The sequence below is a fragment of the Myotis yumanensis genome, unplaced genomic scaffold (genome assembly GCF_028538775.1).
Source record: "Myotis yumanensis isolate MYYU_CA2020_CCGP unplaced genomic scaffold, mMyoYum1.0.hap1 SCAF_16, whole genome shotgun sequence".
Taxonomy (NCBI): domain Eukaryota; kingdom Metazoa; phylum Chordata; class Mammalia; order Chiroptera; family Vespertilionidae; genus Myotis; species Myotis yumanensis.
The window spans coordinates 43,052,246-43,075,274 of NW_027223767.1; the positions used below are offsets into that span (position 1 = coordinate 43,052,246).

The window sequence follows — 23,029 nt, forward strand, 5'->3', positions numbered from 1 at the left end:
CTGCATAAGAAGGTATCGTTTTCCTCGGAGGTGTTTAAGGCTTTAATGAGTCTAATTTTTTGCACAGATGTTTCTGGGTGTTTGCAGGTTTTCAGAGTATTTTTATATTACAAAGGAGCTAGCCGGTGCCATAGCTCAAACTCTGACAAGCAAATAGATAATCAAGAAGACAAATGGCCTCTTTTGTGAAGCCCTGCTCCTGTATTAATTTTCATTTTCTTTCTCATAGAAAGTATCGAAAGTACGACTGGGGACCGACTGGGGACCAAATCGCTTTCTGTCTCGGAGGTCCCAGTCACCCCTAGAATGGAGTGGGGGAAGGGAATGCAGGTGACCCTCAGAAGTTCTGTTAAGCATGGGCCGCTTTTGTGCAGTACCCACGAGAAGGTCGAAGGTCTGGGGGCTCCAGCCTGAGCTCTCCGGTCCTGTGGTGGCCCCGGGTATAGACCCTGCCTCCAGAGAGCCCAGGGCTGGGGAGAGCATATGAATGAAAAGTGGTTGGTTGTTTTAGTCCCTTCTCCCTTTAGAAAATAAAAATAGCCAAGTCCACCCACACATTTCATTGTTATTTCTTTATTGTATCCCCCTGGTTTGCAGCACCCGGGAGTTTGAAGCTGGGTAGGGCCAAGGGACCGACGGGGCTGGTGTCCCTAGCACTGAGAAAGGGTTGAACTGCCGGTTTAAATGCTGCGGGGAGACTCGTAAAAAATCTCCCAGACCTGGAGGATGAGAGCGGCCAGCTTTGTTTGGTCCATTTTGGTGTGATGTTTAGCTGCCAGGAGATGCGACTGCCCTTAGCAGAGGGAGAAAATAGTTCTTAAAAAGCATATGCCCCCCGAGGAATGCCTCTATAGAACCAAATCAAAGCTACTCCTTGGAAGGTATGAATAGAATAAAAAAAAGATTTCTATGGAGCTTAAAGTTCACAGCCATTCTGTGTAGACAAGAGCTAAGAAAAATGTGAGAATTATACAGAAAACCATTAATCACTTCTTTTCTTTAAATACGTATCCTCTCTCCTTTGTTATTATTCAACAGCAAATCTCCGCAGACCGGCTGTTGGGGGGAAAAAGTGTTAGCCGCCTCTCCCAGATCTGCGAGGGGGAAAAATTTTGGAACCGTAAAGTTGAAAACTTTTTTCTCTCAGTTTGGAAGAAGCCCTTCGCCATGAATGGGATTCGAGAAGTTCGGGGCGAGAGGAGGCGAGAGGCGCAAAGGTAACAAAGCCCCCGCCTGGGCTGGCATTTTTTTTAAAAAAAATCCTTTTATGAGCTTTTTTTTTCCTTCTGCTTTTTTTTTTTTAACAAGGGAAAGAAGAAACCCCTATCGTGGTGGGGTTTTTATGGTGACTCTGGTCAGGTTTGGGGCCTTTTATGATGACTGATGCTTGGGTCAGATGGGAGAGAGGCCTGACACCTGGAGAATGTTTGAACTGCGGGTGCCTGCGTGTGAGGGTCCCCGAAGAACCCCAGAGAAGGTTGTGTGTGAGGCAGCTCAGGGTGCTGTCCTGGTTTTGGAGGATGCAGGGGGGGCCTGTGGCACCCAAGCATCTGTGCATGTGTATGTGTGTAGCGACGCGCACATGTGGCCGGTCGTTCTGTGACTCTGTTTGTCTACACTGAGGGCTTGTGTCCCACATAGCTGTTTACAGTGAGATGTCATGCTGCCCCCTGGAAAAACGGAATGCATTTCTTGGAGGGAATGCCCCAGGCTTGGAGCAGCGTATAGGTGGATGTCTTCCTTTCCCCCTTTTTGTGGCAAGCTTGGGATTCCAGGCAAATATTCCCAATTCTCTGGAGCAGGAAACGGCTCCGTTCACAGGCAAGGTTCCTGCCGCTGGAATCTTCCTCGTTAGCTCTGTCCCCCTCCCTTTTTCCTGGAGGCTCCGTGTTCGGTTTGGTTTCCTTTTGCTCTCTTAGTTTGGGGGCTGTGTCCCTCGCCGCCGCTGCCCCCCCCCCCCAACCTGGGGCCCTGCTTCTGAGGATGAGTGAGCCAGCGGGCTCTGCCTGGGACCTGAATGTGCTGGCCCTTTTTCCCTGAGGCTCACTGTGAGTTTGGAGGCAGGAGGTTGGCAGGAGAGAGAGTTCATGGAAAGGCCACGTTTTCTAGGCGATTAGCTCAGTATTAGAACCACAAAATGACCTCGGAAGCCCCTTGACCTCTCTGAGACTGGACATTGTGCTGGCTCCTGCGTCCTGCCTGGGAGGGAAAGTCACACCTCCGCTGGGAGCCAGCGGCCCCTGGGCTGCTGTGTGCCCATGTCCACCCCCTCTCGCCCCCAACCCCTTCTTCGCTATTTTGGAATTTCTAGATTGTTTTTCTGTTACTGCATATTGGGGAGAGAAGGAATAAAAGTGTTTGCTTGGGTACAGCCAGGGGAGGGAGGAGGGTGAGGGTCTGGCTCCCTGCAGGGCTCCTTCCTTCAGCCTGGCTCCCGCCGTCCCCATGTCCAGCTTACCCCTCCTGTCCTGTTTTGCTTAGAGGGAGCTGAGGGGGGACCGACAAAGGGAAGTGGCAGGAGAGGCCCACAAGGCTTCAGGGGCTAGGGGTGCAGCCTCTGGGTCCAAAGGGGAGAGAGGGCTCGCCACTTGAACAGTTCCTTGGGGATTACTGTGTCTCAAAGTCTGATATCCAAATCCACAACCCCTCACCCCATTTTTTTTCCTGAAGTTCCTTTGTTTGGGAAGCTACTCCTAGAATCACTTTCACCCCTTTCCCCTGATCCCCAATTTCACCTCAGCGACTCCCAGAGCCCGTGGAATACCTCTCCACCAAAGGCACAAGGGAGCTGGGAGAAGGGCCAGCGCAGACCCTTCCGACCATCTCCAGGGAGAGCTCTGCCATGTTAGCCAAAGTTTCCAGCAACTTTTAATTTTCAGAGATGGGTGGACGGTTTCTAAGAGCCTTTCTGAATCTGTATGCCGCTTGCTGTGTCTTAAAAATCCACATGAGCAGCCATCCTCTCCGGAGGAGATGGGGGGGGGGGGGACGATGGGGGGGACACTCCAGCTGGGAAGAGGAAACGCTCCTTTGGGGTTAAGACTAGGAGAGGCTGAAGCTTGCTGGGCTGTGCTTGGTGTTGGTTTGCGTGTTGTAAATGCTCTATTGGCACTTAGGGACTTGGTCTTAGGTGAGAAATAACTGGAGTTGGTTGGTATCCTCTTTGTCCCTGGATGGCATAATAAATGCAGGGGGTGGAGGCCTTCGGAAGGAAAGGGAGTGAGCAGAAAGGGGAGCTGGGCTGCTCCTGGGCTGGAAAAAGCTGGGGCTTCAGGGAGATGCACCCATTAAAGGGCAGACAACCCATTGTGGGAGCTCTCTAGGCCCAGGGACTTTACAAGCTTCTCTCTGGCAATGTGAGGATTAGGGGTTCACCAATGGGAAGGAGGAGGAAAACAATGGAAAGGGAGGGTTAGGGGCCACTCAAGGATTTCATCCTACAGGTGGGAACGTGAGATCTCACTTTCCCCCATTCCCAGACCCCAACCCGGAGCGCTGCCTAGGGCTCCCCGGCCCTTTGGGCTCACCGTCTACACTTCTGGTGGCTGCCTCTAGTCCTCCTCATCTTTGACCTCTCTTCCCTCCAGGCCCCTGGTCCTCCCCATCTTTCTCTTACTTCCACCGCCTGGACAAACTGGGGGCAGCCCCAGGCCTCGTGGTGGGTCTCCCTGGGAAGCGGCCAGGGAATGGGGTCTGGTTAGAAAGCGAAGTGGGGAAGTTTCCCAGCGTGAGTTGAGCGCTGACGGATTTGTGATCGGCCATAAAACCGGCGCGTTCAGATTCGTAAATCAATCTCGCCTTTCTCCCAGTATAAACGTTCGCTTTATCGGCAGCAAGAAAGCGCTGGGCGCTCGGCTCGCTCTCGGCGCTTGTTTATTTGAACACGGACATTCCCAGGATCCCAGGAGTGTGGGCATTTTAACAGAACCTGCCCCGCATGCCTTTCTGTCAGTTTGCTGTTCTTTTCCTTGTCCTGAAAAAGCATGTCTCCGTCTCAGAGACTGCCACCCTCCGCTGCCCCAGCGTATTATACCTTCTCTCTTGCTTGCTCATACTTTCCTTTTAGACGTTAGGGGAGAGCTTTCTTGGGGGGACCACTTGCATGGATTTGTGGTCAGGACCTCGCAGAGAGTTGCACGGGCTCGGGACCCACGCCCCAAGCAGGCTGAATTCAATACCAGTCTGTGTTTTGTATCTGAGACAATCAAAGCCGACCACCCCCTACAGAGTCTGAGCCTGGCCCGGGCCTGCCGGCGCCCCACCAGTGCACCGGGAGCAAGATTCTGAGGAGGCCAGGCCGGCCCGGTGCCTGCTGCAGGGGCCTCGATGCCGCCCCAGCTGGACCCTACTGACACCCACTCGGGGGGTGGATGTTGCTTTGGGGGTTATTAAACCATCTAGGCTCTCGGACTTCTCCCCATTGAGTTGCTTTTGGTTCAGAACCCTCCAGACAAATCAAAAGGGGAAGCCCCAAGCCTCCCTGCCCGAAAGCGCATTTGTTCTTCCCCTGTCCGGCCTGCCCTCGGCGGCGGTGGCCTGGCTGCCCCCAGAGCTGCTGGAGATAAGGCTGAGAATGTGCAGCGAGGGGCTTCTTCAGGAATGTCTTTTCCACTCCCCTTTGCGCCCTCACCTCAGCCCATAGCCAAGGACTCGGACTCTGGTTGTAACTGGTCTGCTCATTCTGGGGTTGAGCTGTGTGGGAAGGTTTGGGGATGTTTTATTTTATTTATCTCTGAGATGAAGGTTTCTCTCTCTAGGCCCAGGGAATGGCTCTCTCCTATCATCCTGGGTGTTCAACCCTTTAATATGCAACCCCCCCCCCCCCATCTTTTTCCTATTGACCAGTCTCCATTGTCTGTGGATTGGAAGCTCAGGGTACTAACACCTGGGAAATAGGGGCCCGGGGCTGCCAGGCCGACTTTGACTTCAAAGCCTCTTTCTTCCTTTCCCCTCCCCACCTCCCTTCAGTTAGAATCTCCAGCTGTCTCCCGTGGAGTTGGGGGTAAGGGGACTGAGACAGGGTGTGACAGAGGTAGAGAGAGGCGGACAGTCCACTTCTTTTGTTAGAAACTTTAGTCCGGTCTTTGTCTCTGGACGTGCTCTCAATCCGTCGGTAGGATTCGGTTCCCTATCATAGTAACACCACAAACGAAAAAAGTCCCAGCTTGCGGTTCTTCTCAACTTTGGAAGTCCCAGAGTCGCCTGTCCACCCAGTCCCTTTTCCGCCTCTTCAAAAGGTACCACAAGAGATAAAAAAGAGAATGAAAGCCACAAGCCCCATGCTTGATACATATATAATGTGGACTTCAGAAGTGTATCTTTCGGAGATGGTCCCTTTAGAAATTTTGTTGATTATTTAGGAAGGGGGGCGGTTCCACTAAAATAGTTTCCTAAGAGTGAGGGAGAGAAGGGAGTTGGGGGGAATCTTAACCTTAAAGGGTGCAGGGAGAAGAATTGGAAGCTGAGAAATCCAGGGGCTTGGAGAAGGGCTCTCGCCCACCCCACCCCCACCCCAGACGCCCCTGCAGACTATTTCTGCACCTCCACGAACTAAGCAGAAGCAGGAGGAGAAGAGAGAGAGGAGAGGTGGGCTGTAGGTAAGTGTGTCCGAGGTGGAGGTGGTTAGGGAGCTGTAGCTACAGCAGGCATAGACATGAATCTGGAAGAGAGAAGGAGAACTCGATACTATTCCATTGGTGGGTTGGGGGGGGGGGACCTATTTTGCAGGAAAATTTCTCCTCCTGAAGGGGAAGGTCATAGTGGTCCTTTGAGCCTGAAATCGAAAGACCCCCTTCCCCCCCCTGGTCACGTGATTCATTAAATAATTAATGCCGAGGTTGCAGAATAGATATGTATTCGTCAGGAAAATCGCAGGCTTGGTCTCCCTGTTTCTGACGTGCAATTCAACTGTCCTTTGAAAAACAAGCCTGTACCCTGAGAAAAAAGAGAGGGGGGGGGGAGAGAGAGAAAGAGAGAGAGAGAGAAAGAGAGGGAGGCAGCAATAAAACAGCCCCGCAGCCGGAGCCACACCACGGGCTGGGGTATTGTAAGTAGAAGGGATTTCTCACTACCTACCGTGTCTTATATGTCCATGTAAATTTATTGTTTGTTATTAATGTTATTGTCGTAAACTGTGACAAATAGCCATCTTCATTTCCTGCCATTTCTCTTCACACGGTGCTCTGTGTGTTTATATCCATTGAGGCATTGCATAGAGATTTTAGGAATATTCCTCTCCCCTCTCTCTCTCTCCCTCTCCTCCAACCCTTTTCTTGATTTATAGCAATATGGGTGTCAGCTTCTCGGGGCCCGGCATGCCAGCCATTGTGTGTGTGTGTGTGTGTGTGTGTGCTTGCGTCTGCTTGTGTTTGTGAGCGAGTTGTGTTGTTTATGGCCATGTCTCCGATAAATCATTTCTCACGGAAAATGATGTGGAAGCTGGGCTATTTCTGCGGCCGGGAGAGAGTCGCTCTCGGAGGCACTTCCTCCCTCTTTGCTCTGCTCCCAGGAGTTGGTTATTTCAGATGATTTACAGTAATATATCAGCAGTTAATATGAAAGCTCTATAGCTGGAGGTCTTAAATTACAGCATCCGTGATTATCAATTAAGGCGAGATTTGTATAAATTTGGTAAACCAGAAATGCCTCATTGGCATATAAACCCAGTCAAAGACCATGACCTAATATAAAAATTATATTTTTGAGCCTGATAGAGCCAACATTCCTGCAGCAGCAGACAGAGCTTCATTTTTCAGCAGTTCCCCACCAGAGGTTGGCTGCTCCAATTCCAGCCACTGGGAAAGAACCCAACTCTGAAGGCAGAAGGGAGCCTGGGGGCAAGAGAGGTGGAGGCAGAGGAAGGAATGACTGGAGTTGAAGGCAAAGATTCTTGTTGTTGATGGGGACCAAATCCAAGCCCCGTGCAATTGGGGCGGGGGGGGGGGGGGCCTGGAGAGACTCAGCTATAGCATTAAAGCTTAACCTATAGGACTGATGTGTATGACAGGGTATTTAGGGTGGAGAATGAGCTGCCCAAATTGGGCGAGACAATGGAGGCAGAGGGTGAAGGGCATGGAGAAAAGCTGAAAGCCCTGGCTCCCCACCCTCCTGGCTAACAAAACAAGGAAATGAATTCACACCCCAGTAGCCTTCCTTCGACCTCCTGAAACAAAGAAAGTTTCCTCAGCAGCCAGGGACTGTGTGTGTTTGGGGCTAAAGCAGGGAGAAGTTCTCCAAGTTTTTCTAGAGAAGAAATGTAGCAGGAATCAGGTGGTCCCAGAAGTTGAAGCGTGTTCCTCTCCCTAAGCCCCGTTTCAAAGAGGAAGCAAACAGGGTACAGACTGGGCAGGGGGAGCTGGTAACTTTGCCCTAGGGTTTCATATGGGGGGTCTCAGTCCCTCCCCATCAGGGAAGAGAGAAAACTAGTGGTGTCTTCTGGGGACATGCTATGCTGTACCCCAAAGTGGTGATAGATGAGGGGCAGAGAGTACAGCCTTTGCCAAGTCTGGCCAAGGCTACTGGCTTTTTCTCCCCTGGCTGGAGCTGGGCCAACTGACTTTATAGCTACTATTATCTGTGATATTTAACTCTGCCTGCTCGTGTAAACCTTTGAGTAGAGAAATTAGAGGGACTCTGCACCCAGGTGTTAATTATTTATGGCATAAGCGTCTCTGAGTGGCTGCTTAGGCCCCAGTGGAGCATCTAGGAGCTCGCTCCCACGCTCTACTCCAAGTGGGCGCTGAGCCCCCCTGTCCTTGTTAACAGGCAGATTTGTGGGAGGGTGGTGGGTGAAGGCTCCCAATTTGGGAGTCTGGGTTGACAAGGGTTTATGGAGAAAGAGAAGGAGAGGAACAAGACCCTAGGCTAGGATGGGTGGGGGCATGACCTGGCCTGGATAAAAGGAAGGTGGAGTCTGGATTCCAGGGCTGGAGGGTGGAAGGGTTGGGGGGCAGCAGCAAAGAGATCTGAGGGGTAGGGGGCTCCAAGCCTTTCAGGCCCTCCATCCTTCAGTGTTGGAGAATTCCCCGTGTGGGAGGGGACAAGGTGGGTGTAAATGTGAGTTCACCCTGGAAACTGGTGCTCCAGAATGTAGGTCAAAGTCTTGGAATCCCCGAGAGAGCGAGTGAGGTAGGATTACCTCTTCCTTGGAGAGGAAGAGGGACATAAAGGAGAAGGGAGAGAGTGGAGTTGTGTTTATTAGCTCCTGAATTTAGTCTGTTTTGGAGGCTGGGGAACAGAAGGGTGGAGGCTGAAGGATTTGCTCTTTCGGACAGGCCATAGCTACTGGGAAGAGGTGGGGGCTAGTGCCATGGGCTCCTACCTCTGTGTTGCCAACTCCACCCCCTATCTTGCCCCCTTTGCTGCCTTTGCTTGTGCTTATGACATGGAGGTCCCCCCCCCCCTTTTCCTCTCCATTCTTTCAGCCTCCTTCAGGTCTTTGTCTCTTCAGGCCCTGGGGATACCCCCTCCCTTTCCCTTTCCCCAACTCTCACGCAGATGCTGCCCCAGGAGACAAAAGCAGGGAGACCATCCCTTTCCACCAGTATCTTTTAGTCGCTGGCCCCTGGTTAAATCTCCATCTGTGAGGCCTGATGCCCTCCATCCAGGCACAGAGGCCTAACCCCCCAAATCATCAAGTTTGAAAAGACTGTGTTGGTTTAAAAAAGGGATACATTTGGTACATTTAACCCTGAAGCACTCTGCCTCTTGCCAGGTCTATGCACACACACTCTCCGTTTGCTTTTGTGCTTGCTGTTCGGGGGGTGGGGGGGTCTAAGGCATTTGATGGAGGGGGGTTTTAGGAAAGCTGCTGATTCTGTTTTCTTCCCAGACTCTGCTGGTGTCCACTTTCTCTGTATAATTATCATGTTTTCCCCGTGCCTTTGAGAGGCTGGGCTGCCACTGCTTTCATGACCAGAGGAGTTGGATAGAAAGATGAGGAGAGAGGATGAAGGAAAAAGAGAGGGCCCCAGAGAGAGAAGGGGCAGAAGGATCCCTTTCTGAGGTGGGAAGTCAAGGCAGACCTGTAAGGAGAGGATGGCAGGGAGAGTGGAGACAAAGGCCAGTCTGAGAGGCAGGAGGCTGTCCTGGAAGAAGAGCCCCACAACTTGGATGAACACACACAGAAAGAGAGAGAGAGAGAGAGAGAGAGACAGAGGGAGGCAGGCACACACTCTCCTCTGAGCTAAGTGAGAAGAAGGGAAGTGAAAAGGAAACCACTTCCCTTGCTCCCTTTTCTGTAGAGGAGAATGTCTCCATACAAGAGGGTAGGTTTCCCCTGTAGATGAGAGGGCCCGGAGGCCAAGGGCTCCACACTGCCTCTGGGAGAGGGCCGGCCTAATAAGGCAGCCCAGCCCAGAAGTGGTTTCTGGAGATGCTTCCACGTCCTTCCCACGGCTCAGTTCAAATTTACTTAAGAGACACAGAGAGGCAGAGTATGAGAAGACAAAGGGGCTGTGAGAGAGGGACAGGGGGCACAGAGACGGTTAGAAAATGGGGGTGGAGGGCAGAGAGAGACAGAGCGCACCAGTGAGCCCAAACCCTTTGCCTGACCGGGCAGGCACACGGGGGAGAGGGCTGTGGGACTGGAAGCTTTTCTAGACTCCCTGCTTTCTTCACAGACAGCTGCCCAAGCTGAGACCGTCCCAGGAGCAACGGCCTCGGCCTCGAGAGTAGGCCCTCGGGGTGCTATCTCAGGTGGGAGGCAGCTGGGCAGCCACTGAAGTTTCAGGAAATGGCCAAGATGCCGTGGGCACTTCAGTCTCCTCTTCTACCACCATCATGAGTCACTTAATGGTTGGACTGGCCCCCAAACAGAATTCCACCATGAGGAACTCTCTCACTCCTGGACCCTGGGATCTTCTTGGCTTTCTCTCTTTCCCCTCATGGGTACGGTCTGGGTCTGGGTCTCTTCCTTTCCTCTTTAGGGAAGGGGAGAGGTTGATCTTCCAGCTGCCTCTGAACTTTCTCCCTTTCACCTCCCATCTACATCCCTTCGCAGGAATCTCAGCCTGAACGAACGGATGCTACCTTCACTGACCTCTTTCCTATCCGTCGTCCCCCCGCCCCCCCCATCTTTCAGGAAAGAAAAGGGAAAAGGGAAACAAAGTTCCTGGCCGCCTAAGCAGCCTTTAAAGACTCCGGGGAAACTGGGAAATGCAAACCTTTTCGCCTCTCCAGTCCCTCTTTCCCCCCCTCGCCGCTGCTCTGCTCCCTCCATGGAGCACCCCCAACGCCGTCCAGTCCTGCCCAGAGCTCTCTCCCTTCCCCTCCCTTCTCCGCCGGGCCGGACATATGGAACCCATTTCGCTGGTGACATTGAAGAGCCGCCCGTGCGCCCGCCTTCCCTTCCGCCATGGCGCCCCCGGCGCTCCCGCGCCTCGCCGTGCCCCCCGTCAGTCGCGGCTCCCCTTCCTGGCCACCGGGCCGCCTCTCAGAGCCCCGAGCCCAGCGCCGTGCCCGGCCGGCCCGGCGGAGGGGGACCCCCGGCTCCTCCGGAGAGGGCGCCTCGAGGGCAGCCCCGCGCGCCCCGCCGCCGCCCGCGGCCTCGAAGGCCGAACAAAGCCGGGGGCGGGGGCGGGGGCGGGGTGCGGGCCGCGCTTCCGGGCCTCTCCCCGCGGCCGCCCGCCCGTCCCGGGGCCGCCGGGGGCGGAATGACCGGGATGCGGCCGGCCGAGCCCCAGCGGGGGCCGAGGGACCCGAGCCTGGCCGGTGGCGCCCCCGCGCCCGGCGGCCTGGCGCGGCCTGCGCCCTAGCGGGAGCCGCACAGGTAAGTGTGGGTGCGGGGCGGGGCGGGGCGGGGAGCGGAGCGGAGCGGCTGAGACCCCGGCCCGGCCTCCCTCCTGGGTCGGCACAGAGGCCCGATCCAAACCGTGGGAGACAAAGATGAGGGCAACTTCAGAGGCGGTGGGGGCTGAGGGGGTCGAGGGACCCTGGTGCAGGGCAGAGTGGAGGACCGTGGGTGCGCCTGTGGTGTGTGGACAGGAACGGGGTTCGGGGAAGGGTGTTGGAGGCGGTGGAGGGCTTCCCAGGGCGGCGCGGGGCATCTGCTGGGGAGGGGCCAGCGCGCCCGGCCGGCTCCGGCCCGCACAGCCCAGCTGCCACCGTGGCCCAGCCTTTTAGCACCTTGCGGGCCATTTGAAGCTGAGACTACAAGGGGCTGCGCTGAGGCCGGGTGTGACCCTGAGAAGGTAGGAGAGGGGGTGATTTATGGCTGCAGCGAAGCTGTGTTTACTCCCTGCCTGCCTTGGAAACCAAAAACCAAACAGAGCGGAGGCCTGGAGCAGCCCCTCTCCTTGGGGCGGGAGGCAACGCCAGGTGGATGCTCCGGGATTTATTTTCTCAGATGTGGGGAGATGGTGGGAACTCCCTTGGAGGCACAGAGTGTGGTGGGTCCGTGTGAGGTGTAAGGAGGGTGTGCGCGCATGCACACGTGTAGGTGTGTTCGTGGGTATGTCAGTTCTCGGGCTGGGGTTTGCTGGGCGCAGCATGGCTTTGTGAGTGGGCGCCGGGGAGCTGGGGGGAGGCCGGTGTTCTCTGGTCCTGATCCTCTGGGACGGGGCAGCTCTGGACACACTTTGCTGCTCCGTTCCCTCGCCACGGGGCACTGATTGGCTCGGCCTGGGCGTTCTTTCCTCCCACGGCCACATGCAGTAGAGTCCACTTGGCCTGGCCCCGGCCCCTCTGTGTCATCTGCCCACGCGCCACCTGATATTCACTTTGAACCTTTAACTTTGCTGTGGGAGACTAAGGAACTGGTGGGCATAGCTGTGTGAGAAGGGGAGGGGGGAGGAGGAAAAGGCCTGGGGGAGTAGGGCAGATCAGTGGTTGGAAGCTGGGCCTTGCAGGCTTGGGTTCCACCATTACTGCTCAAATTCCCCTGAAGTTGCTGCTTGGGGGAGGGGGGGAGGCAAGGGAGCACAAAGGGGAACAGAGCAGGATGGTGGGGGTGGGGAGAAATATATTTTTGACCCCCAGATCGTTATTTCCGCAGGCCAACTGGTGGCTCTTGCATTTCTGTCCAGACGCCCCAGCTTTGCCTGGAAATTGTTTTGCATTAAATTTTCTCAGCCGCAGAATTATCTTTCCTCGCCTCCAGCTAAACTTGCATTTTTCCACCAGACACTTGGGTCCTGCACCAATGAAATCTGAGAGGAAGCGGCTGGGCCCTAAGTGGCCGTAATTTAATTGATTTTATCATAAATCATCAACTTGATGAAGAACCCGAGGTTTCAGTGAAGTAAATTGATATTAATGGGAGTTTCTTGAAATGCAAACTCGCTGTATTGCTGGATTGTTGGGGCATCTTGAGCTGGGGAGGTGGATTACTTGTATCCCAAGAGCAGGGAGCCTGGGACCTGGAGCCCAGCACAGCTAGGGGGTAGGGAAAGCAAGCTGCAGAGGGCAGCTGCAGGCGGCCTGATTTCTAGGGGGCGGGGCAGGTAGGGAACAGAACTTTGTAGGGAAGGACCAGCGTCTGACTCCGTGAATCCTGCTGACCATCTTGGGAATGCTGGTCTCCAATTGGGGGGAGGCAGTTGGGAAGCTGGGCTGGTAGGTGTGTGGGCAGAGTTGGGGGTCGGGTGAGAAGGCCAGGCTGGTACAATGGGTGCATTGAATTTTGGTTAAAAATTGCCAGGTCGAAGCCTTCCTCCTCTAATTATACAAATTAATTATTTACTGCTAAGGTTCCTGTGTTCAAAATCAGCACTTTTGAGTTGGTGGCGAAGGTGGAGAACAACCCCCCCCCCCCCCCCCGCATAAACACTCACACAAGCACAAGCGGGAAAGCAGTAAAAGCCAGTGTGTGAGCCTCTGTGGGGCAAGAAGGACCAAGATGGAGTTGGTGTTTGGTAGTAGAGGTGTAAGCTTTTAAATCCCAAAAGGAAATACTCTTCCTTATTGCCCGAACTTAGTGTTGTTGGTTGTTGCTCACTTTTACATTAGCACACAGGGAAGCACAAACTCTCAGTCTAAAAAGGACCTCAGGCCCATCCCCTCCCCTCCCCTCCACACATATGCTCTGGCTTTACAGAAGGGGATACTGAGGCCCAAGGAGTTCTCTGCTTCAGCTCATACAGCCAATCTGGAACACCTAGAATTTAAGCCTCCTGACTTCCAAGCCTATCCCAAGGATGACTTAAGACAAGTCATTTCCCTGGTCTCAGTTTCTGGATCTGTAACAATGACAGGAGTGAACAGGGTGATCCTGGCGTTTTCCCAGCTCTGACCCGGGTGTAACTCTCTGGTGCTTGGGAACATCTCCCTTGCATACAGAAGTTACTGCATGCTTATTTGCAATATACAGGGGGTTGGTACCCACCCAGAGCAGTGGGTGGTGACTCAGATTTGCTCTAGGAAATCTACTGGCATCTGGACCATTCCTCCTCCTGAAGATTAGAGGAGAAGCTCAGGCCTCTGAGAGCAATGGAAATAGAAGGCAGTGGAGAGGGGCTTGCTAGCTGGATTGGGCTGGAATTGGCATTTGGGCGCTAAGGAAGCAGGGCTCAACCTCACAGAGCAAGGCACTCTTCCCCTAGGTGCCCAGCTGAGGCTGGAGTTAGTTGTTCAGAATGCAGTTCTTAAAGTCCCTTCTACCCCAGCCAGGGACGGAATTGTGGTTTTAGAACTTAGATTCTATGATGGCAGGCTACCCCCCCCCCCCTCCCTGCCTCCAGCTTCACCCTGACCCCTAGGTCTTTGGACCCTCTTTTGGTAGGAGAGGGCACTATACCACTATACCAGCTCTTCTGCCAGGGCAGCCAGGATAGGCCTGCAAGGCGGGTGACCCTCCCCCACCAATACTTGTTCTCATTTTCCATCTCTTTCCCCAAACTGGGAGAAAATAAAATTCAAGAGGGGTGGGAGTTTCTCAGAAGTTTAATGGTTATGAGAAGAGAGATTTCTTGTAGGAGCAGAGATATGAGTAGGAAGAGGGGAGGGGGGAGTTCCTCGGACTGCCTTGGGAAGTGTGAGCAGGGATATGAGTTGTGCAGGAGGAAGTGGGAAGAGATGGGAGACAAACTCATCTTAGTTCTGGAAATCAGAGTCTCAGGCCAGAGAGAGAGAGAGAGAGAGAGAGAGAGAGAGAGAGAGAATGTGAGCGCTGGCAGGTCCAGACTCTGGCCCTATCCCATTCGACTTTGGAGTTTTATATTTGGAGGCAGTTCGGAAGGCCTTCAGCTGATTGGTCATTAATCCGGTGAGTTATTGTCTGTTAAACAGAGGTCACTGGGAGAGAGACATCCAATCTGTCAGGAGAGACCTGCGCAGTCACTCTCAGCGGCTGGGCCCCTGTTCCTCCCCGGCCTGCTTCTCCCTCCCTTCCCCAGCACCCCCACGCCCTGCCCAGCTGTCCTAGATTCGACCCTCTCCCTGGTGCCTTCTCTACTTTGCCCACCTTTGTCTCGACATCCGCAGGTGTGGGTTAGCTGGGCCAGGACCATGTTTCTAGATGAGGCGGGACCCCTGATTCAGAATTGACTCATGTGCCAGCAAGGCGCCCGCCTGCCGGTAACTCCCAACTTGGCCGAGGCAGCCCCATCCACTGCTCCTCAGCACATTCAGGCGGCCTCCACGGTCACCCGGTCACCCGAGGAGTCTTTGAAAATTCTCTTGGTTGCCCTGTTTTCTCCTGCCTCCCTTTTCACCCCGTCGCTTGGGGTTGGGGGGAGTACAGCTTGGATTTTTCTTCAACCCTAGTGGCCTTTTTATTCTTTCGATCCCGATCCCCGTTTCTGCTGAGCCAGGTCTATACCCGGTCTATACCCGGTCTACACCGGTCTCTGCGGAGGCGCCAAATCTGCTTGCGGCTGCCCCTTTGTTCCCTCCTGCTCCCGGCATCTTGGGGTGGAGTGGGTAGCAGGGGAGGCAGGTTTGAGGATCCAGATACCAGGAGCGGTCTTCAGTAGCAATTACCATTTTACAACCCCAGCTTGAAAATTTTTATGAATGTTTAGATGGAGATTTGGGTGTGGGTGTGAACTTTACAAGACTCTGCCGCTGCAACAAAGTTGGGCGATGAAGCTGGAAGAGTGTGGGTCTGGGAACCAGACAGGACTAGAGAGAAACAGATCCCCAGATGCTTCGTTGGGCTTGCAGGTCCCAGCGCCTCCACGATCAGCCTGCGGCCGGAATTTGGGGCAGAATCCTTGGTCACCCCAAGGCTGATCATCAGAAATCGATTTTAACGGGGCCAGCCAATTTGTGCTTTGTGAGAGGAGAATTTTCGTTTGCTCTTTGATTTTCTGTGTATGTGTGTGTGGGGAGGGCGGGGGGGCGGGGAAACTGACGTGATCCCCCAAAGGCCTGGAAGGCTGGACCGCCAGGGATTTCTCAAGGGTGTTTAAAGTGCTCCGGGTCCCCTGGTACTGGGTACCCATTACAAGTGGGGGAGGGGAGTGCCAGTGCCAGAGAGAGCGCTCTAGCTTTTTGGAGACTGAAGCAGAGAGAAAAGAATGTCTATGAAGGGGGACATTTTCTCTAATTTTTACCTTTATTGTTAATTTTTGCCTTTAATTATTAGATTACACTAAGGTCTCTGTGTCTTGATCTTTCTCTCCATTTTTTTCAATTTCTCTCTCTCTCTCTCTTTCAACACACACACACACACACACACACACACACACACACACAGTAAGTTAAGTTTCCCTGCCTTGAGTCCAGGAAGAAATGGTTTCCTCTCCTCTCTGTAGTCTAACCCTGAATCAGGACTCCCTTGGCATCGGTGAAGCCCTCTCCCCTCCTCTTCTCCAGACCCCAAAGTCTCCCCTCAGACCCCTCCGGTGTCTCCCACCCCAAGGTCCTTGCCCACACTCCTCACTATCCAGTCTTTGTCCCTTGAAGTTTGAAAGGTCCCAATCCTGCATCAACACCTCAAACGAAATGGGAGCCCTCAGGGCTGCCTGTTCTGCCGTCCACACCCCCCACCCTCCCTGTCCCAATCTGGGGCAACCGGCCAGCCAGCAATCTCCAAGAAAGGAAGAAAAAAGCAAGAAAGAAACCAAAATAGGATCTAATTGCCTCCCAAACATTTCAAATGGGCTCTGCTTTCCAGAACTAAGAAGTCCCACTTCATCTCCTACCGCATTTGGGGGCGCATGTCTTCTGAACTTTTTCTCCAGGTTAGTTTTCTTGCTCCCCAGTTCTTTTTGCTCCCACCCCACCACACCCCAGTTCTTTGCGTAGCCAGAAGGCACCACAGTGAGTTGAGGTCCCAGGAGGGGAATAGTCCACTGCTGACTCTGGAAAGCGCCTCCACCCCCAGCTCAGCGCCAGGCCCCATCAGCCTGCAGCCCGGGCTTGCAGGCCGGCAGCTGGCGGGGTGCCCTCCAGGCTCTCTTTTTATTCCTTGATGCAAAGCTTTGGAGCCACAAACAACCAGGTTTTCTCTTCTCTCAATTTTATGACGATCTTCTCTAGCAACAGCTAGGAGAGATGGAGGGTCTGAGATATATTCTTGGCTTTTTAATGTTGGGGAGTGAGAGAAAAGACCCAAAGGTGCTGGTTCCCTTAAGCCTCTGGCAGCCTCTCTGGGCTGAGTCCCTGACCCACCAGACCCAAAGCTACATAGAGTCCCACTCTGTAGGTCACTAACCAGGCACTAGAGATCTCAGGACAGATTTCTTGCAGCCACATCCTCATGCGGCCATACTCACTCTCTTCGAGGGTCATGGCTTGAGCCACAGCATTGGGTCTGGCTTGGGCATTTTCTTTTCTTGATACTCTTGATGAACACAGAAAAAAATGGCTCCCACCCTCTATCTTCATCTCTCCTTTCTCTCAGCCACCATCTCTCTAGGAGGCCGTAGGATCCTTGGGAATATCACAGTGAAAGCTCTACATGCGGTTCTTGTTGCTAGAGGGTAGGGAGGCCATGGGTACCCCATTCCCTAATTCAGCAGGGCCCCAGGAAACCTACTGCTTCAACCCAGAAAGTCTGACTTAGGGGGCCTGGAAGAAGTGGGGGGGGGGGCAGAGGAACCCAGGAACCACTTCCTATGGGAATAGAAGAGTTTCTCAGGCCAAAGCAGAACCTGTGAGTGAGGAACGATAGGATCTGAGGGAAGCTTTGCCAGACACAACCACCCTCTCCTGGAAGGAAGACAATAGAATAGCTGGAAACAGTTTCTCACCTTTGTTCTCCCAGTCCCATCTCTCCTTGGTGCATCCAGATGGGAGAAGGCAAAAGCCAAATATTCTAACCAGGAGCTCACGGGGTAGTGGCTGGTGCTATCCACAAAAAGTTAAGAGAACAAGTTTTCCAAGCTGCCTTTGTAGGAAAAAAAAGAGACCGGTTGCCTCCTATTTTATCCCCTAAACCCAGAGTCAGCAGTTAGCAGAGTTGCAAACGCTCCTCCTTTTGGGAATGTCCTGGTGCTCTTTTTGTCTTTTTCCTCCACCAACGGGACTCGTCCCCACCCCCGGCCCAAATCTGCAGACACCTACATTCCTGGCTCCTGTCTTCCTCCTACAGGCCTCCCCGCCCTTCTCAAACACACGCTAAGAAAAGTTTAGCTTCTATCATCTTCCTTACTTCTGCCCAGAATCATCATCTTGCAGAGCTGAGAGAACAGGTTTGTTCTGAATAATAATAATAATAACAATAATAAATGACAACCACCACCACCACCACAACTATCCTCTGCTTCTCCTGCCGGCTCACTTAAAATTAAGCCATTTTGCTAGTTCTTCTCATCTCCTTAGAAGTACAAATACCCTTATCGCCTCTGAGCCCCTCCTGCCCACCCAGAGGTGAGAATCCTAACAGAAACTTCTCTGGGAGGTTCTTACAGGCTCTGGCCAGCCGGTCTGGAGCTGAAGCGAAACACAGGGTCCTCCTTTTGTCACCATCTCATCAGCCCCCCTTCGCCCTGCAAGATGGTCTGGGTTTTTTAAATAATCACTCACCGCTTGTTGTCTGTTCTCAAAAAAAAAAAAAAAAAAAAAAGGGAGGGGGCTGTTTAAAAAAAAAAAATCTGGCCTTCCCTCCCTACCAGTTGGAAACTGGGTCTGGAAATTTGTGGGGAGAGAGGAAGAATAGAGTGGGTGTGGGGAGAGAAGCAGCAGACCGGGAGGCTCAGATGGAGGGAGCCAGAGCCAGAGGGCGGAAGACCCAGCCACCAGTCCCAGAGGAGTGAAACTACTTAAAAAAAAAAAAAAAAAAAAAGTCCTAGTGTTCCACTGCAAATGAATACAGAGGGGCGCCACGCACCCCACCCCCGGGGAGCACAGAGCCTTTGACTAGGCCTCCCAACAGCTCCTTCCCAATTAGCATAATGGTTTATCACTGGGGTGGTAAGAGCTGGGAACTCCAACTGGCTTCCCTTGCCTGGGCTCCCCCTGCCTCCCCTGCCAAAATCTCCACTTAAAAATGTACCTGTTCTTACAAAATGAAAAGACCAAAAAAAAAAAAAAAAAAAAAAAAAAAAAAACCAAACAAACCCCAAACCTCTACCTTCTTTCCTTACTCACCCTTATTTTGGGGTGGGGGTGGGGTGGGGTGTAAAAATCCCCTCTCCCCCAATACCACCATCACCTTCCCTCCTTATCAGGCATCTAAGCCCGCTAAAGGGGGAGAGGTGGGGTGTGTGTGTGAGCGTGTGTGTGTGTGTGTGTGTGTGTGTATGTGTCTGTGTGGTTTTTTTTTTCCCTGTGCAAAAGCAGAGGCCATTGTTACGGAGAGTAGGGCGTACCAGTCTTATAGGGCAACCACACTGTGGCGACTTGGCCGTGGCGGAGCCCGGAGCTGGATTCTCGGCGAGCCCCGCAGCCCAAGCACCTTTCGGTCTCCTGTTTTTTCCCCGCTCCCCGACCCCCTCCCTCCTGCGCACCCCCCGCTCCTAAGCCGAGTGAATTGAAGCGGACGCCGCGCGGCACCTCCGGCCGCTCTGCCCCTCGGGCTCCCCAGCCGGGGTGGCTGTTGGGGAGGGGGGGCGACGCCGCTTTAAACAGTGGTCTTTTTTTCCCTTTGCCTTCAAGGAGGGGAGATTTCTCGCCTGCCGCTCGCGCTGGGGCTCGATGTGAATATATATTATGTCTGCCTGTTCTCCCCTCGTCGGTGGCTAAGGTAAGCGGGACTAAAATAGGCTATCAGTTTGTGAATGGCGGAGAGTATGTCTCAATGATTTATGGCCCATATGACTCCAATCTCGGTTCAAGAAGAGTTCACAAGCTTTAAGCTTCCTTCCACGCAGCGACTGACTCTCTCTCTCTCTCTCTCTCTCCCTCCCTCCCTTCCTCCCTCCCTCTCTCTCTCTCCTTCTCTCCCTCCCTCTCTCCCTCTCTCTTCCTGCTTCTCTCCTTTTCTCTTCTTTTCTTTTAGCAACCAGGTCCTGGGCAGAAATTTTTTTCTCCTGCTGATAAGAAGAGCCTAACCGTTCTCTTCCTTCCCTGTTTTATTTTTCTTCCTTCCATTAATTTATTTTTTTTTATTTTTTAAGTCCTGGAAGGTGGCCTCTCCCCTCTCCTGGGGTTCCCCCACCCCCCCCGCGATTGTGACTCTCCCGGCTCTTCCAGGGGTGCGCCTGGCCAGGTGGGGCTCTGGGGGGTGGCTCACTCCAGCGAGACCCTGGGGGGAAGCCAGGAGCCACCGGCTCCCTCCCGAGAAGCCATATGGAGCCTGGATTTTTCCAACATGGAGGCAAGGGAAATAGACATGTTTGGCTGTTAGAGCTGCTCCCCACCCCCACGGCTCCCGGGTCCCCAGCTCTCGGATCCCCGAGGCACCTTTCCCGCTCCGCACCGTCCCGCCAGCCAGGCCCCGGCGCCCCGCAGCCCGGCCCGGCCCGGCGGGGTCCCGGGGCGGAGTTGCTCACGCGCCTCTAATCCGGTTACCGCCAGCGCCCAAAGTTGCTGCCGCCCGTAGGGCTCGGCTCTCAGCCCGGGGCGCTGGGAACCTGCCACCGCCAACCGGGTCGGCGCCCCGGACGCTTTCTCGCCGCCTCCGTGGGCCCGCGTAGCTAGTCGCCAGCCACCGCGGCAGCAGCGGCCCAGACAGCCCGGCGGCGGCGGCGGCGGCGGCAGGAGCCGGGGGCTCAGCCCCTCCGCAAACCTTCCGGCCCTCTCTCCCCGGCGGCGGCGGAGGCTCCATTCTTTCCTACCGCGCTCCTGGCTCCTCCGCTCCCCACGCTCTCCCGGCCGCGGTCCTGCAAGGGTTTGCAGGTTTATTGCAGGGGGAGCGACAGAAATTTCGGCCTCAGGCGTCTAGTCAAATTATTGTTTTATTATCCTCCTCCTCCTCCTCATCATCATTACTGCTGTAACAATCATTTAGACCAAATAAAGCCAGGGCCCGGCCAGCCAACCCCCTCCAACGTTTTTATTTTATTCTTCTACCTATTAATAACAAACTCAACGGATGCCTGTTAATTAATTCCCCCTTCAGCCAGGGCTGCTCCGAAGCTAATTTTGGTTAAATCATCAGAGACTAATGGTAATAATAATAAAGGCGCTGGGTCAGCCTGGTCAATTGAACTCCAGTTTTCCTGAAAGGACCTGCTGCTTTGCAGACCCATGTGTATTTTCCGGGAACAAATTCTTCCCAGAAACCAATCGGACCTCAGGGCCACCCCGGCTTTCTTTGGGGTATAAATCTGTGCGATTAAGAAGGGGATTTATGTGTGGGAGGGACTTCCTTCACCTACACGCCTTTTCTGTTATTTTCCTATTTTTAGTTTTCTTTGGAGTTTGCCAGCTGGGCTGAATGAGATTTAAGTATTCCAAACTCACATGTCAGAAGAGAGGGTCAGTCTGGAGGTTTTATGAAAAAGCGTGGTGGTGAGGCCTTGGGGAAGACAGATGAGGGGGGAGGGATGCAGTCAGAAGTTTCAGAAGAAATATACAAAACCCTATGACAGCTCCAACCTTTATTTTTCCGGCACACTTTAAAAAGGCTGCATGAGAAAAAAAAAAAAAACAATGATTTTATTAAAAAAAATTTTGCCCCAGAGAACTTTAGTAAACAGGGGTACCCTGTTCCCAGCCCAGAGAATAATATTGTTCAAATGGCTTTGTTGACTTTCTTTTTTTCCTAGGGATTTTTTTTTTTCTCTTTTAGAAAGTCTTTTCCCATCTCTTGGTAGAAAAGTCCAGCAGTTATCCAGTTTCTTTCTTCTTTTCTTCTGTTGAAGGAATCAAAGGAAACAAACTGTCAAGAAAAGGGTGGGAAAAATTAAGTCCTGTGGGGAAAAAAAAAAAATGAAGGAGGGAGGAGACCTGGGCCAAATGGTCACAGCACCAAGCAGCCGCGCCAGGGAATTGAAACAATCCTGCTCCTTTTGGGGGCCTCATGGGGGCGGCGGGCCCGGTCCCAGACTTGGCTGGGCCAAGACTTAGCCTGGAGGTGGTGATACCTGGAGCAGGGACATGCAGGGACACGGGAAAGGCCCAGTTCCTCTGGTTCAGGAGGTGAAAGGTCTTCAGGAAGTTTCTAGGTCAGGCCGTTGTTATTGTCTTTGTGAGGTGAGAGGATCCCTGACATAAGAAGGCTCTCTGCTCAGCCTGCTTCTTCCTTCTGTCTCTTTCCGAGTTCTGTCTTTCCTTCCGATGAGACTCTGTGTGGGTGAGAGAGACCTGATGGACACGGAGGGAGGCAGAGGCAGGAGGCCTCAGCTCAGAGAAGGGTATTGCTGATGCTTTTAGAGTCTCCCAGTCTCCCCCTTCTTGAGCCACCCTCTCCAGAGTTGGGGTGGAGGAGATAGGGGGAGGAAGGAGGAGAGGTTAGGCGAGTGTGCTGGCACAGGAGAGAAAGCAATGACTTTTGCAGTAAGCAGGAAGATTCTAGACCTAGCCAGACCCCAAAGGAGTACCGTCCTTATTTTTAAGTAGAAATGAAAACCGGTGGGCTTTTACTTTACAATTAAAGCGTTGAAATTAAGGAAAATCCATTGCCGGCCAGGAAGCGGCCTCAGCATCTGCTGTGAAGATGCCGGGGTTGGGGAGAGGAAAAATCCCTATTGATGTCAGTTCCCTTTTCAGTTCCTAAGATGGATTCGAGCCCCAGTCCTCTTCTCCCCCTTGTGTCTCTTCTCTCACCCCGCAGGTCAGCGGCTCCGAACAGACCCCGGGAGGAGGGGGGCAGAAAGGGGAGGGGGGGTCCGGCGCCTCACGTGACCCCCAGGGGTGCCAATGTCCGGTCGTGAGGGTATCAGGCCCTTGCAAGTTGCCACCCACTGCCCGGGTTTCGCCCAGCGATGCAGAAAGCCACCTACTACGACAACGCCTCGGCTGCACTCTTCGGAGGCTACTCCTCGTACCCTGGCAGTAATGGCTTCGGCTACGATGGTGCCCCCCCACCCCCCTTCCAGGCCGCCACGCACCTGGAGGGTGACTACCAGCGCTCGGCGTGCTCGCTGCAATCCCTGGGCAACGCCGCCCCGCATGCTAAGAGCAAGGAGCTGAACGGCAGCTGCATGAGGCCGGGCCTGGCCCCCGAGCCCCTGCCCGCCCCGCCCGGCTCACCCCCGCCCAGCGCCGCACCTACCAGTACCACTAGCAACAGCAGCAGTGGGGGCGGGGCCGGCAAAAGCGGCCCCCCCAAATGCGGTCCCGGCTCCAACTCCACCCTCACCAAACAGATATTCCCCTGGATGAAAGAGTCGAGGCAAACGTCCAAGCTGAAAAACAGCTCCCCCGGCACAGGTACCAGCTCTCTGCCTTCCTCAGCGTGCGCTTTTGTCCGGGCCAGGAATGTCGCTGTTATTCTAGCACCCAGCCCCGAGGCGCCCAGGCGGCGGCCTGGGGACAATATCAGGTGGAGGTGGCAGCGGCGCAGCTCCCCGACCTCCCACCACCTGATGACCCCTGACCCCACTCACACCCTCTCCCTCCGGCCACCCTGCACCCGAGCTCCAGAAGGCCGGGCGCGGGGCCAGTAGACGCGGCCAGTAGACGCAGAGTCGTCAACGATGGATTATTATTAAGTATGATTACTGTGGGTATTAATCACAATCTCTCGGGCGGCCCCGGGTCCCGGCCTCCAGGCACGGCAGCCTCTTCGCGCCACACTCCCGTGTCCTGCCCATGGATGTCC

General features: G+C 54.0%; 2 protein-coding genes across 6 annotated transcripts in view; both read left to right on the forward strand.

The window, feature by feature from the left end:
* The first annotated feature begins 64 nt into the window (after positions 1-64).
* The window catches only part of HOXB3 (homeobox B3), a 24,250-nt gene continuing 1,285 nt past the window's right edge, over positions 65-23,029 (forward strand). Inside the window, exons 1-4 of one of the 5 annotated variants that reach the window (XM_070393375.1) lie at positions 65-330; positions 1,039-1,217; positions 18,979-19,066; positions 22,305-22,638. In XM_070393375.1, coding sequence (XP_070249476.1) covers positions 307-330; positions 1,039-1,217; positions 18,979-19,066; positions 22,305-22,638 — 625 coding nt within the window. In that variant the 5' untranslated portion in view covers positions 65-306. Of the gene's footprint in view, positions 331-1,038; positions 1,218-5,743; positions 6,047-10,648; positions 10,769-11,963; positions 22,639-23,029 lie in introns of those variants that run through there. The other 4 variants (XM_070393379.1, XM_070393376.1, XM_070393377.1 and 1 more) reach the window with 4 other exon arrangements.
* The window catches only part of HOXB2 (homeobox B2), a 30,880-nt gene continuing 9,017 nt past the window's right edge, over positions 1,167-23,029 (forward strand). Inside the window, exon 1 of the mRNA XM_070393381.1 lies at positions 1,167-1,217. The gene's annotated coding sequence lies outside the window, so the exon portion shown is untranslated. The remainder of the gene's footprint in view (positions 1,218-23,029) is intronic.